The 15,199-nt window shown below is 42.6% G+C and overlaps 2 protein-coding genes and 1 pseudogene across 22 annotated transcripts in view; 1 reads left to right on the top strand and 2 right to left on the bottom strand.

Annotated features, from left to right (window-relative positions):
- Window positions 1–14,527, bottom strand: part of CPNE3 (copine 3) — a 65,198-nt gene extending 50,671 nt beyond the window's left edge. For 2 of the 8 annotated variants that reach the window (XM_053661161.1, XM_037141407.2), the window contains exon 1: window positions 6,271–6,364. Coding sequence is in view for 1 of the 8 variants with exons in the window: in XM_037141406.2 (XP_036997301.2) it covers window positions 5,944–5,992 (49 nt within the window). In the remaining 7 variants the exon portion in view is untranslated. Of the gene's footprint in view, window positions 1–5,802; window positions 5,877–5,943; window positions 6,045–6,270; window positions 6,365–9,602; window positions 9,730–14,458 lie in introns of those variants that run through there. The other 6 variants (XM_037141413.2, XM_037141410.2, XM_037141408.2 and 3 more) reach the window with 6 other exon arrangements.
- LOC128626757 (60S ribosomal protein L12-like) lies at window positions 12,348–14,547 on the bottom strand (annotated as a pseudogene).
- A 189-nt stretch (window positions 14,548–14,736) lies between these two features.
- The window catches only part of RMDN1 (regulator of microtubule dynamics 1), a 44,852-nt gene continuing 44,389 nt past the window's right edge, over window positions 14,737–15,199 (top strand). For 6 of the 14 annotated variants that reach the window (XM_053661170.1, XM_053661164.1, XM_037141401.2 and 3 more), the window contains exon 1: window positions 14,740–15,018. In XM_053661170.1, the coding sequence (XP_053517145.1) occupies window positions 14,836–15,018 (183 nt within the window). In that variant the 5' untranslated portion in view covers window positions 14,740–14,835. Of the gene's footprint in view, window positions 15,019–15,199 lie in introns of all 14 variants that reach the window. The other 8 variants (XM_053661167.1, XM_053661166.1, XM_053661165.1 and 5 more) reach the window with 7 other exon arrangements.

Raw genomic sequence — 15,199 nt, 5'->3', positions numbered from 1 at the left:
CAATCCCTCTCATAGCTCCTGGAGGTACTCCCACTGCCGTCCTCCCTCCATTCACATCATTACTTTATCACTTCTGATGAAAACAACAACATCACTGGCTACCCAGGGCCACTAGTCTATTGCTCTCCCAAGGACTCCTGGCTCTGCCCACACTGACACCAGGCAACCAAAACGAGCAGCACCTTTTGCCCATTCAAGGTCTTCATCAAGATACACTGTGAACCCTGGCTGGTGTAGCTCAGTGGATTGAGTTGCAGGCCTTCAAACCAAACAATCGAGGTTCAATTCCCAGTCAGGGCACATGCCTATGTTGCGGGCCAGTTTCTAGAAGGGGATGCACGAGAGACAACCATACACTGATATTCTCTCCCTCTTTCCTTCCCTTCCCCCTAAAGATAAATAAATAAAATATTTAAAGAAGATATATGGTGAATGACAGCGCCCCCGTGAGTGGCTGGGATGCCTATGAAGTGTGGGCTCTGTCTTCCTTTCTCTCCACTGCTGTAAGCTGAGCACAGGGACTAGGCTGCACAGCCCCTTCACCAGGAAGGACAATGTCTGACTCATTCTTGTGGAAGAAAGAATAACTTCAGAGTCAGTATTCTTTGTTCACATTTCTTTCCCACTATGTATTTGAGTGTGTTTGCTTTGCCAGTCTGTCTGAACTTCAATTTCTATAAAGTGGAGATTTAAAAAATTACCTGACAGTGTTTGGTTTCTGACATGAAGCACATACCAGACACGACTCTGTGAACTGTAGCAATTATTATTTTATTAACTACTCAGATATTTAATTGATTGCCTTGGTATTGATGGTTTATTATTAAATAGTAAGATGTAGAGCACCCTTCTCATATTTGTTTATGAAGAGCTTCTTGGAATGATAATAAAAGACTATGGAGTTTACACAAAATTAATTGGCTGAAATAGTCTGCCTTGATGAGAGATTGGTGCTAATTTTCCTAAATCCTCTCAGAAGAGCTTGTTTCTCTGAGCAACTATGTAGTTGGTACACAGAGGAGGGGACCAAGGGCTGGTGAAAATGCCTCATTATTTATCTCAAAACAATTACAGGGAAGTCAGTGCCCACCCACCAATAACATGAACTGGACAGTTGATATTTACCTCACAGCAGTTCTCCAATACAGTCTATTAGATCATGGGTTACTTAGGGCACAGAAGCATTTCCTCCTTGCTGGGCTCTCACATACCATCTACATGTGGCACCAATATCTCAGAGCTTCTAGAAGGTACTTCTGGGCCATCTCAGGACAACATGAGTTCATAGGAATGTCCTGAACTTAATACCCAGGCTCTGAGAGTAGAAAACTTATAATAAAGGAATTTACACTGAGTTTATCTTGTATGAATTAAGAAAGTGATGCCTACGTATTTTAATCCCTGCCATGGACACTAGAAATGGGGATAGGGAATTAAGTCAAGCATTAAAGCACACAAATAGAGAGAAAACATGTTTCCTTTTCAGTGTGAAAAAGAGACCACCAGAAGGGTCACTGGATCAGAGTAAAAAAAAAAGTGGCCAATAGTTCTGTGTCACTGCCTATGGGCAGTTGTCTAACTTCTCTAGGCCTCTGTGTTTCATTTATTAAATCTGAGTTTTTAATCACTTTAGATAATTCTTAAGACCTCTTCCAGTTAATGTGCTATGACTTTCATTTAATCATAGTGAACACAAAATATGTATAGAAAGTGGTACTAAAGGAGTAGGGGTATTTTTTTAACAAAGTAGAAAAATATCAGAAAAGTTATAAGAACCAAAAAGAGAGACAGAAAGAAAAGGATAAGGTTTTCCAAATTTAGTCTCCATCTTCCACTATTGAAAAAGCCATATCTGAAAAAATACCTATATTCAGATACTTTCCCACTAATTAGGTACCTTTGCTTGAAACTATTACCAAATTCCCTATGTTGTGATGACTTGGAAAAATAAAGTTCATTGACAAACAAAACACAGGCCCAGTGCACTAGGTCCGCACAGCAGGACAAGGAGGCAAGTTTTCCTACCATGCACAGAGTCACTCATCACTAAACCCTCAGCGCAGCCAAAGGAATCAGTTTCTGGCTACCATAAAAAAATAAATTTCCAGATACTTGAGTTATCCTGATTATCTAAATAGTAATACTATTGCTGATACTTGAACATTCAGAATGGGGAAAGCAGGAGTCACTACAAAAGTGTTGACACTTGATCACTCTTGATTTTAAAACTAAGTATGTATAGTTTCACCCTGTCCTTATTACTTGCTACAAAGTGAGAGATTAATTAAGACCCCTTCCTTGATTTCTCTAGAAAACCCTTAAGATATATATAGATCTGTCAGATTCATAACAGGCTACAGAGTTTACTTAACATCTCTTTCTGGTTATACCACTTTTCTAATCCCTTGCCCACAGTATATACATTTTAGAAATTTCATGATTATATTTTCTAACCTATCAAATAAAGAGTTCACCATAGGGGCACTGAGTGAGGTGTTAATAAAAGTCAGATGCAATGACAGTATCTCAACATTGCCTCACTTTATTACCATTACTTATAAACCAAATAAATCATCTTTTACCCCAAAAAAAAAAAACTGCCTTGATAAAAATCAGAGCTGTATCTTCTAGTAGAAAATTCCAGCTCTTCAGCCAAAAAATCTTTAAATTATAAGGCCTCTGTAAAACTGCTGGCCAGCTGAGCTGCAGGCAGGCTGGATGCCATGTTAAGGTCCATTCACCTTGGAGACTGAAGTTGCTTGGGCTCCTTATTTCCATCCCATCATTTTAAGAACTTCCTACCTTCTGGAATCCCCCAGATATTGGACCAGAAATTAGAACTTCTCACCCACCCATTATCCAGCTTTGCCCAATTCTAACACCTGGCTCCCTCCTCTTCTTCAGGGAGCTCATCTACTTAGTTGGTCCAGACGGGCATTTTGCATGTCACTACAGTCTTCTCTCTAGTCGTGATGAGGAACAATATGAAAATGCTCTCAGTTCAAAGCTGCAACACCTACAATGACTTTGTTCTCAAGGCCTGAAAGTGTCTATGTTGAGCAAGGACTGTGAGATGTTTATACATTTCCCAATTTCAAGAATATTCCTTGTATGGTTGCTTAGTACTCTATTTCAGCTGTTTGTAACTTTCCAGTAAACCCTTTCATACTTCCTGATCAGAAACAGTTGAATAGTATTTAGTACTATTCACTCACTCAGTATCATTCTCACAGATGGCCTATTGTGCCAGAGACTCTGCTAAGGTTCTCGGGGACAAGGAACCAAACAGACACACATCCCTGCCCTCACACAGTTATACTGCAGGGAGATAGTAAAATTACAGTGTATGCAGGTGGTAGGAAGTGCTAAAGAGAAAAATAAAGCAGGGAAGGTGAACAAGGAGTTCTGAAGGCAGCGTGGGCAATTTTAGATATTTTATAAACCTATTTTTAACACAATCAGGAAATACTTGTTTTGATTTTCGCTTCCTAACCCCCTAGAGAGAAGAAAATGTGGACAGACAAGTTCCTCTTCACAGTTGCAGGGATCTATTTTAATATACGCTATCTATCACCTGAGTCTGGAACAGGGTAAACTGACCTCAGAAAACTGAAGAGGCCTGATGACAATGGATAGCACAACCACACTGTTGCTTTGGTAATTTTCACAGGAACCAGACATAATACATCCGCTTGTTAAGATGGCATTTCGAAATGATTTACTATAATGAATATGTAGTGTTTCCTTCTATTTTTCATGGGGAAACTGTATTAATATGCTATCCAGCTAACTTATATTGGTAATTTTGATCATTACATTGACTAATTTTAATGTCTTTTTAAAATTATGATTGCATACTGGTAAGCTGCTCAAATTTCCTTCCTTCCTTCCTTTCTTTCTTTTTTAATCCTTATTTGAGAGCATGTTCATTGACTGTAGAGAGAGAAAGGACAGGGAGAGAGAAACACCAATGTAAGAGAAATATTGAATCAGTTGCCTCCTGAAAACACCCTAACCAGGGATTGAACCTGAAACCTAGGTGTGTGTGCTGACTGGGGATCGAACCCACAACCTTCTGGTGTATGGGATCATTCCAAAAAATTGAGCCACCCAATCAGGGCTTCAAATACATTTAAGCCAGTGTAGTCATTTTCAGAATGTTATAAAAATGTACACATAATGTCTGTTTTTGATTATCATGTAAGAAACTTAAGTAATGTAGTTAAATAGACCTTATGATGCTTTACTTTAGGTGCTAATTTAAACCTCCTTCTCAGCCAATGTTTCAACAAATTTCCCTGCAGTAGTAGACAGGAAGCTAGCCTGCAGGGTCAAGGTAATAGTGAGCACATTAAAGGAATGTCCACATTTGGACTCCTCATACTTGAGAGTGGCACTGATCCTCACTCAGATATCCATCTAAAAGTTCATGCTTTCTATGAGCAGTGGTGGCTCATTACAAATTTTTTAAGATTTTATTTACTTAATTTTAGAGAGAGGTGAAGGGAGGAGAAAGAGAGGGAGAGAAACATCAATGTGTGGCTGCCTCTCACGAGTCCCCTACTAGGGATCTGGACAACAACCAAAGCATGTGCCCTGACTGGGAAACAAACCAGCAACTCTTTGGTTAGCAGGCAGGGGCTCAATCCACTAAGCTACACCAGCCAGGGCTCATTACAAATTTTTGAAGGTCAAAATGTTATTTAATCATATTTTACACCCAGTGCTAACCTTCTTACTTTTGCTGACTTTCTAGCACAATTATTTATTGACTGAAGAAAGTTTTAAAAAAGAAAATTCTAACTGTAGTAGAAAAAGCACAGCTGTGTCTAAAGCTAGAGAACCAAGAACTGATAGGCGCTGAGGTCAGCAGGAATTGGTTATCAGGACAGATGCCATGGAAGAAATATTCAGGACAGTAGTGCCAGTGGTCTAGAGAGTATGTGTGTAATCCTTAGGTTGCTTAATGCTATGTGGGAATGAAAGCCATTGTCTACAAAGTGTTCACAGTTATAAGTAAAATTAGGAGACATGTCTAGTCTCCAGCCCTTAAAAGGCAAAGGCCTCTTCTGTCCCCATTCTGACACCTCTTGTCCCTTTGCATTCTTTAGGCACTAGATCTGAGAAAACATCCTGTACCAGCAGGCCAGGTTGCTTCTTATCCAGAGAGCCTTAGCATGTCCAATCCCAAAGACTGATAATCTGAGTTGTTTCAAACCAAAATGAAATGTATTTTTCTAATTCATCAACCAAAAGGAACTGCCTTTAAAAAAAATTTTCACAAAGGCAAAAAGAAAGTGGCCCTGGGTACCACCAATGACTGCCCTAGTGCAGCTGTAACTAACTGTTTGTTTGTTTTTTTATTTCTTTTTATATGTGATTGCCTCTCGTACCCACTACTGGTCACCAGGCTGGCTATCAAGGTACGTGCCTTGACTGGGTATCAAACTAGTGACCTTTTGGTTTGCAGGCCTGTGCTCAATCCACTGAGTTACAGCAGGCAGGGCAATGAGCTCTGGGCCTGCACAAGTTTTGTTCGAGCTGGCTTGTGGTGCTCAGGGCTGGAGTGCCCTGATCCCAGTTAGTGAAGAGTAGGATACATAAGGCAGACACTTTGCTGTGTTACAAATATCGCATTTAGTCTTCGTAACAATACTGACATAGAGTATTTGATCTTCACTTTACAAATGCAGAAACAAGTCCTAAGAGGTTAACCTGCCCAAGGTCACACAGCTAACAAACCTCAAAGTAGAGATCTTCAGATCTCAGTACCCGATTTATTTCAAAGACTAATGTTCTTACCTTTAAGCTCCAAAGCCTGTGATGTGAAACCTTACAGACCTCAATTCCAGCCCTAATGGTAAATTGCTGACTCCAGCTTGAAACGGAATAACAATTGCACATGAAGTGGTAAATGGAGGTATTGGAGGGGCTAATGCTTACACCGCTTGTTCAATATTGAGTCTGCTGAAATCACCACCGCAGGTCCCATCCCGCATGCCCTCCTCTGTCTGACAGTGCAGAAGCCACTGCACGGAAAACACGACCTACATTACACTGTGGATCGAGGTGGAGTGCACGGTAGCTGAGCAGGCAAGTGGCCAGTCCAGCGCTTCCGCCCCACCCAGAGCAGGCCCCATGTCCCAGCACCAGGTCAGGCACCACACCCCAGTTGTCCCTCCCTTTGCGCTGCTCTAGCACTCCTAGCGCGGACGCGACTACCCATCTACCCCGAGGTGCCACACTGCCGAGTGTACAGCCTGCACTCACCTACCGCCTCAGCAGAGAACACCAGGGAGCAAGTCTAAAGTCCGGCCTGCAGCAGCCTCGGGAACCAGACAAGACTGGCCAGCCGGGTGAGGCCTACGAGGGGGCGGGGAAGTGGGCGGGGCCAACTGGATGGGGGTGGGGCGAAGACGCGGAGGTGGGCTGAAGTGGAGTCTAACTAACTGAGGTGCAGAGGAGGCTCGGCTGAGCTGGAAGGGGCGAGACAGGTAGAGATGGGTATGGGCGGGGCCCGAGGCGCAGGCCGGCGCGCTAGGTGCACAGCCTGCCAAGCCCTGGCCCAGGCCAATGGGCACCTGCTGTTGGGCTGAGGCTTCAAGGCTTTTATGAGACCTTTCTCACCCAGAGCCACAGGTTCACTTTGCCCGTCGAAGTAAGTTATTTGGTGCACCAAAATTAATTCCTAAAGAACAAAACAATTAAAATATGTGAGAAAATTAGTCCTGGGGAGATGGCTCATTTCCTTGGAGTGTCACGCAGTAGAAGGCTGCCCTTTGATTCCTTGTCAGAGCACATAGCTAGGTTTCGGTTTTGATCCCTGCTTGGGGCACAGAGGAGAGGCAACTGATAGATGTTTCTCTCTCACATAGAGGTCTCTCTCGTTCTTTCTTTCTCCCACTCCTTCCCTTCCTTTCTAAAATCAATAAACATATCCTCGAGTGAGGATTTATATATATATATATATATATATATATATATATATATATATATGAAAATTATACTACTACTTGAACCAGGAAGAATCAGAATAACCATTTTTACTCAGAGCACTTTCAGTGTGCACTGCCTGAGCCATTTTATATCCCTAATTTAATTCTCACAATTTTGTGACGTATTCATTGCCATTATCCCCACTTCACATTAGAAAAAATGTGATTGAGAAACTTGAATTTTGGTCACTAAGAGTCAGCCTACTTGCCTAAAGTTACATTTCTAAGTAAACTAACCCCAAAGGCCCCACTTGATGAAACAAACTGTGGGAAATACAGAACTTGTGTCCAAGGAAAACATGCACAAAATCAACTGGCAAACATATTGGAAAAAATATTTGCCATCTATCTCTAACAGTCAAAGAAAGAGTTAGTATCTTAAGTATAAATTGATTTTTTACATTTTTAAAATTTATTTTTAGAGAGACAGGAAGGGAAGGAGAGAAACATCAATGTAAGAGAGAAACATCCTTGTGTTGCCTCTCATGCATGCCTGGGGACTTAACCAGAACCTAAGCATGTGCCCTAAGAATTGAATTGGTGACCTTTCACTTTGTGGGATGGTGCCCAACCAACTGAGCCACATGAGTCAGGCAGTACAAATTGCTTTTTAAAAATAGAAAAATGAGCAAAAGATAATTATTTAAATTATAGAAATGAAAAATGAAACATATGAAGAAGTATAGACTTTCCTAACTAAAAACCTTACTTTTAATCCAAAAAAAAAACCACCTAAATATGTTTTGTGTAGAGCAGAACTAATAAAATGGCATTGGTCCAGTCAAGATAGGATAAAGTATATAAAACAAGATGGAGTCTCTCATGTCAACTAAGATGGCTGTCAGTCAGCCATGACACTTTGGTTCAAGAGGGAAACTACCTAAGTCATGCTAGACACATTTGGCAAGGAGACACACCTAAGGTGTCTGCACATGTGAACAGAACAGCCATGTCTGCAGAATAGGACTACCCATAGATAGACTCCTGGGGAAATTCTCCACTTATCAGAGGTGCCAAGACACTTATCAAGAGACCCAGAAGGGTGTAATCCAGCACTTTAAAGATATAATTGAGGCAGGCCCCACACCACTGCTGAGAGAGCTGAGCTCCACGCAGCAATATGCTGCTCCATGCCATGCTGATCTCCCTTGGCATCAGCTGCTGGAGGCTCTGCCCTTCTGGGTTGAGGACTTCGTCTGTTCTACTGCTTACCTGGCTCCAGAAATCCTTCCTTGTAAGATACTGACAACTCCCTTGCTCACTGTGCTGTCTCTCAGACCTGCAGACTGAGACCCTGGGACTTGGGCTCATTATTCCCCATTGATTGCTGTGTGTGTGTGTGTGTGTGTGTGTGTGTGTGTATGTGTTATTTCTCTAAGATTATTGGAGTGGGAGTAGGATATTCATGTATGTTAATGTTCTACTTTGAGTAAACCTGCATGCAATAAAATCTGAGTGAATACCATAGTTACCTTGAGTGACTCTTGTCTATTCCTTGGTGCCAGGCAGCAAGCTGAGCAGTTGCCCAGCTGACATATAAGAGACTATATAGGCAACATATGCTTGTGACATGTTTAAATAATCACATCAGGACACATGAGGATCCAGCATGTGCTGGATTCCTACTATGTGCCAGGCATAGTTCTAGATTTATGATAAACTAAGGACAAACAGAAGCTTTTATCGTAGAGGGAGGACAAATAATAAGTGAATTATTATAAGTGAATGGGATGATTTTAGGTAGCCATAACTACCATGGGGAAAGTGATAAGGGTGATTTGGGGATAATGGGAGCTTACTTGGACTGGGGATCAAGGAAGGTCTAAGGAAGCCATATTTGATTTGAGACCTGAAAAATAAGATAAAGGCAGTCATGCAAAGATCTGAGGGCAGCGAGATGATAGCAGGGGCAAAGGCACCAGTAGACCTTGCAAGTTGCAGGAGCAGAAACAAGGCCTTTGTGATTGCAGTATAATGGGGAGGGAGAAGGGTTTTGTTCAACCTTTTGTTTCATTCTTGATTATGCTTTGATATTTAAGTGAAGGTTGCCAGGCACACCACTAATTTAAGTGTAATTTTCAAAATTTCTGGAATACATAGTTTTCTTACCTAACCATTATGATCTTTGTCTTCACTAAAATAGGAGGAAGTAAGAAAAAGGAAATGGTTGTGTACTTTTAGTGCCCAACAAGCAATCTCGTTTCAATGCATCATCCCTTCTCTTCAACCTATTATCTAAATTCTATTCTACTTATGTTCTTGTTCACTTTTTCATTTAGTCAACACTTATTAAATTCATATTATGTATCAGGCATAACAACATTTAAGAAACAAAGAACAAATATGCATCAGCTGAACAACTAATAGAGATTTTCATGGATGTTAAAATGAATGAGATGTTCATAAAATTCAATGGATTACACCAAATTTTGTGGCTTACAACTAACAGTCACATATTATCTCTCATGGTTTCTGTGTTCAGGGATTTAGGAGTGGGTTAGCAGACCATTCTGTCTCATGTCCCTCATCACATTGCAGTAAGATATTGGGCAGGGTTTCAGTCATCACACAGGGCTGGAGGATCTACTTCCAAGGTAGTATACTCACAAGTAGCAATGGTACTGTGTGTTGGTGGGAGACCTCAGTTTCTCTCCACGTGGGCCTCTCAACAGGGCTGCTTGAATGTCCTAAGGGTATGGCTACTGGATTCCTTCAGAGTAAAACTCCAAGAGATCTAGGCAGAAACTCAGATACCTTTGCAATATTCTATTAGTCAAACAGGCCAATATTGATTAAATGTGGGAGGGATTCCACAAAGGACTAAATTCAAGAGGAAAGGATCTTTGACTGCCTTCTCTGAGGCTGGATACCACAGAAGTCTAACAACTGTTTTGAAACTAAATATACAAATAAAAACTAAATTTCTCCTCAAATCTATTCTTCCCATAGTCTTCTCTATCTCCATTAATGGCAAAACATTCTTTCAATTGTATGAGTCAAAATGCTTGGAGTCATTGTTGACTCTTCTTGTATCCCATCTCTATCTGGTCTGGTCTGTCTGCTAATCCTGTCAACTGAACCAGTGTACCTAGATTCTGACAACTCATATTTTCTAGCCTAGTCCAAGCCACCACTATTTCTTTATAGATTATTCTAATACTCTAGTAACTGCTTGCTACTTGCTCCCTTTCAGTCTATTTTCAAAACAAAAGAATATAATTAATGTTTAAATTAAATTATGCCACACACAACCACACAAAGAAAAACCCAAGTTCTTACAATGCCCACAAGGTCCTGCAGTACTTGGTCCCCACCTCCTCTCTGACTTTCTCTCTTGTACTCTCTCCTCTGCTCACTGGACCCCATCTAGAAGAGACTTACTGTTCATGGAAAATTGACATGTGCACCGGCTCATAGTGCGCACAGCATCGTGGTTGAGATATGAGACAAATTCACAGGGACTACCAAGTCCTGTGGAGGAAAAAAAAGGGACAGCACGGCTACTCCCTCAACGGGGAGTGCCGTGCACCCTTGCCTAGATGTGGGGATGACTTTGCCTGCAAGTCCCCCATCTGCCACAGATGAAAGTAACACTACCAAGACATGATCTACTTGGGGAGGAGAGGTGACCAATTTCTCAGAGGAAAAAGGCCAGGAGCCTCTTCCTCCAGGGGCTTTTATTGGGTTGTAATACACAGGAATACAGGCAGTAAGGATCAAACAGTAGGTAACATTTCAAAGAAATCTGAGGGCTTAGTCTGAGTCAGTGTCTGTCAGGAAAGGGGGTTGTAGAAACTTTGGGAGACATACTCATTTCCTGCTTGGCCCCTTAATATATGAATGAAAACACTCTTAGCAAAGCAGGCTTCACAAGATTTTTAGGAATTCTTTCTTATGCCAGATTTACCCTGGATACTGCTCTAGCAAGGCAAGGAACTGCACCACCTCCCCCTCCATAGGTTTTCAGGCTTAAGTGGATTAGATCCAGGAAGTGCTTCTCCCAGAGCACATGGGGACTCAGGCAATGTCAGAACAGCCAGGGGGTGAGGGTCCATCACTTCCTCTTTGTTGCAGCCCCCCAACTCCTTCCATGATGGCCTCTCAAGTGATTGTGTCTGGCTTAGGTTGCCCCTCTCTGTGAGGAGTCTTACCGGTCTCTGACTAGCCAACCATGCTTTGGGGACAGGGGAGTAAGATGAGGCAGAGTTAGCTACCAGAGATAAGCTTTGTCTCCTGTGGCTTGCATTCCAGAGGTCGCTCACTTATCCTTAGCCATGGGAGACAGTTATAATTCCTAAAACCAGGCAGAGCAGTTCCCAACACCTTGACAGGCTTTTATTGGATTTAATTTGCACAGGGATACAGGTACAGCTCATTAATTATTGTCAGGCAGTAAGGATCAAACAGTAGATAGCATACAAAGAACTATTAGGGCTTATTCTGAGTCAGGGTCTATTAGCTAAAAGGCTACAAAACTTTGAGAAACAAACTCATTTCCTGCTCAGACCTTTATCGTTTAATTAATAGCATTCTTAGCAAAGCAGGTTTCACAGGATTTTACATATCCTTTCTCAGGCCTGATCTCCCGGGAAGCCCACCCTTTCCAGCACAAGGTTGCACTGCCCTCTGTCATTGTTTCAGGCTTAAGTCAGGCAGAGGAGGCAAGAGAGCCAAGAAATTAGGAGACTTCTCACAGACAGAATGAGGACTCAGGCTTTGTCAAAGCTGAGGGGTGAAGGTCCATCACCCCCTTTCTCCATAGTCCCCCAAGTTCTTCCCTGGGGCCTCCACATGATCATGCCTTAGGTCATCCCCCCCTTGGGGAATCTTACCCGTCATTGGCTAACTGATCAAGCATTGGGGGCCAGTTATGGAAAAAGGAGCAGAAACGGCACTCCTGCCAGGGAGATAAGCTTTGTCTCCTTAGTGGCTTATGGTCTGAAGGTTGGTCACTCAGTTTAGCCATGGGGGGGGGGGGGTTACAGCTCCTGAAACCAGGCAGGGTGGTTCCCAACAGAAAATGCCACTTGCTTTCCCAGTTCAGGCCTTTCCACTTTCCTTCTACACAAAATGCTGTGCCCCAAGATATCTTCATGAACCTCTCCTTCTTCTTTAGGTCTTTATTCAAATGTTTCCCTCTGTGAGGGCTTCTGTGGCTACCAGACTATTTAAAACTATAATACCAACACAGAAATGCATTCTTTACCGCTTCCTGCTTTATCTTCCACTTCATTTATCATCATCAATTATATTTTACTATTTATTTACTATCTTTTGACAACTAATTACAGTCCCATATATATATATATATATATATATATATATATTCTAATGAGTATATGTATATTCCATTAAAATTGTTCATTCACTTCTAGAAGAGTAGAAGGTACATTATGCAATAAACATTTGTTGTATGAAAGAAGAAATTGTGCCAGGACTTGTAATAATACAAAAGTCAGACATGGCATTGGTTTTACAGTATAGCAAAGGCACATGTTACCACTTCTTATCAACACATTACTTGTTATTACTGCAGCTCCAAAATATTCTTAACAAATAATCTAATGTAAAAATATTACAAAACATGCTCAGAGCCATAAAACATATAAAAGTATATTTGGGAAGTTAAAAAAAGCTTCTCTGAAGTGACATTTGGACTGAGAGCTAAAAGCTGAACAGAAAGGAATAAAGGAGCTGGATGGAGGAATGAGACGGAATCCTCTTTTTTTTTTTTTTTTTGGTTGTCAAGTGATTTTTAATTGACATATTTTCCTTTATACCTGTTAAGTAGCTGGCCATTCTACTGCACCACAGTTGATGTCATCAGGGTGGTGTGGGCATCCACATTGCAGCCCACAAACTGGGCCATCCCCAGGATCTCTTTAATGATTCCAGAGAGTTCTCTAGCTAAAGATCAGCACCACCTCTGTCAGCAATGTTGATGATCTCAGCAGAAATGATAGTTCCACTGTGCTTAATGTGTGTGTGTGCGTGTGTGTTTTCTTGCATCTTTCTGTCTCATGGTGGCTCTTTGAGGACTTTGATAAACAGGGCAGAGGCAGAAGGCACTACCTCAGTTTGGACCTGTCTGTTCTGAATGGTCAGTTTCACTGTAATCCTCAGATCCTCCCAATCACCAGTTGCTTTGGCGATGTCATCACCAACCTTTTTTGGAGAAAGGTCAAGGGGGCCAAACTAGGGAGCCAGGGTAGATGTGGCACCAACTTCCCCACCGGTGCACCTCAGTTGCAAATGACTTTGATCTTGTTGGGGCCGAACTTCAGTAGCATTGTGGAAGTGGCTGGTGTTGGATGAACCCGGATTTGGAATGAGGGACAAGAGTTGCACCTTTGCCCCCTCTGAGTTGAAAGCCAAAAGCCAGATGAGAAGGAATCTTGACAGAATATGATTTGGGGGGATCTGAGGCTCCTCAAAGACAGTGTGCCCTGAACCAAGAAAAAATATTTCAGACTTAAAAGAAATTAAAGATAATTAAATGCAATATGTAATCTGGATGTGACCTTGAGTTGGGGAAATAGTTGATATAAAGGACAGCTTTGAAACACATATTAAATAATAGTATTTTGTCAGTTTTCTGAATTTGATCATTGTTCAGGGATTAAACAAGGGAATATCTTTGTAAGCATAGAGAGTCATATGTGTAATCTACTCTCAAAAGGTTCAACAACAGAAAATAGGAATATTATATACATACTACATGTAATATATGTAAAGAAAGATAAATGTGACAAAACATTAACAATGGCTAGTTTTTTTTCAAGCTGAAAAGTGTAATTAAAATTTAACTCTGAATGAAATACCAGAAACTAAGATTTCAGGATTATTGTGGCATCCAGTGGTATAAGCCTATTATTTAGCAACATTGAGGGAACTACCAGCAGAAATATGTAAAAGTGGTTCCCTCTGGGAAAGCAGACCCAGTGGTTCCCTCTGGGTTCAGCAAATGTGGGGAAGAAAATAATAAGTCACTGATGAAATCCTAAAAGAAATGTGGTTGATTTAAAAGGACGTTGGGAGACAGCAATCACAAGGTAGCAGCACTGGACTTGGGGAGGATCAAGTGAAACAGGACTAGGCGTTCTCTTTGTATCATAGTAGTATAAAATGACTATGTAAATGCACCCTACTTGCTGAAACCAATATCTTGCCTCCTCTCCCATAAACAGCTTTGCTGTGCCCCACATAGCAGGCACTGAACTAGGATCCGGGCCATTGGTTACTGAACTGAAGGGGCCTCCCAAGTCTCTGCGGGGGTCATGGTTTCAACCAGACTCAGAGCTACAGATAGCGACCTCTAAGCCTGGCTCTCTTCCTCCTTCATCTTCCCGACCGTCTCCCTCCTCCGGTAGGTCAGTTCAATTTCCCTCTGACGCGCCCCGCCCCGCGGCATCTGTCTACCCAGAACCCCCAGCACAGCCACCCTTCCTTTGAGGGCAACAAACCTAGAAATAACTGGCCCTTGTCTTCTTGCAGACTTAAACGTTCGAGTCTATTTCCGAGCTTCCAATTCTCTTCTCACGACCTAGCTCTGTATCTAAACTGTAACACACCCCACAAACCTAGAAAAAAAAAGGAAATTCTTGCCGCCCCACTGCCCTCTATGCAGGAGCAGGAAACCTGCCAAGTCCCACCCACTACAGGAAACCCCGCCCACCGGACCGTGAGCTCGAAACTTTGCGCCAGACCGGAACTTGTGCACAGACCCGCGCGTCTGTAAAAGCGCCGGAAGATGCGCGGCCGGAAAGCGAAGGACTTGGTTTTCCTCTCGCCCTTGCTGGCTGGGCGGTACTAAGTGAGGAGTCAATCCTGCAGGGAAGTCATGGCGCTGGCTTCGCGGCTGTGGCGCTTTCGTCCTTCGGGGCGGAATGCAGCCCCGGGACTTGGGCTTCCGAGGCGGGTTACCGGCGGGCGCGGAACGTGTATGCAAGGACGCAGCGGCTCAGAGGTAGCTGCTGAGTTCTGGCTCACGGGGAGGGCGCGTGCTGGCCACCGAGGCACACAGGCAAGGGTTACCCTTACACAAGCCTGCTTTCCTTCCTGCAAACGGCGGCGCGCTCCTCGTCCCCAGCCTCTGCCTGCGCTTCCTATGAAAGCTCGTTTTCTCTGCACAATTTTGTGGACGCGGTGAGGTGGCCCTTGGATTGTCCTGTTCTGGCGTTTCTATTTGGCTGGGCCTTGGTTTA

This window comes from Artibeus jamaicensis, unplaced genomic scaffold, assembly GCF_021234435.1.
Source record: "Artibeus jamaicensis isolate MK-2021 breed Jamaican fruit bat unplaced genomic scaffold, CSHL_Jam_final scaffold_916, whole genome shotgun sequence".
In the NCBI taxonomy this organism is placed as follows: domain Eukaryota; kingdom Metazoa; phylum Chordata; class Mammalia; order Chiroptera; family Phyllostomidae; genus Artibeus; species Artibeus jamaicensis.
Note: the sequence above shows the minus strand (reverse complement) of the source record. Positions and strands in the feature narration are given on the sequence as shown.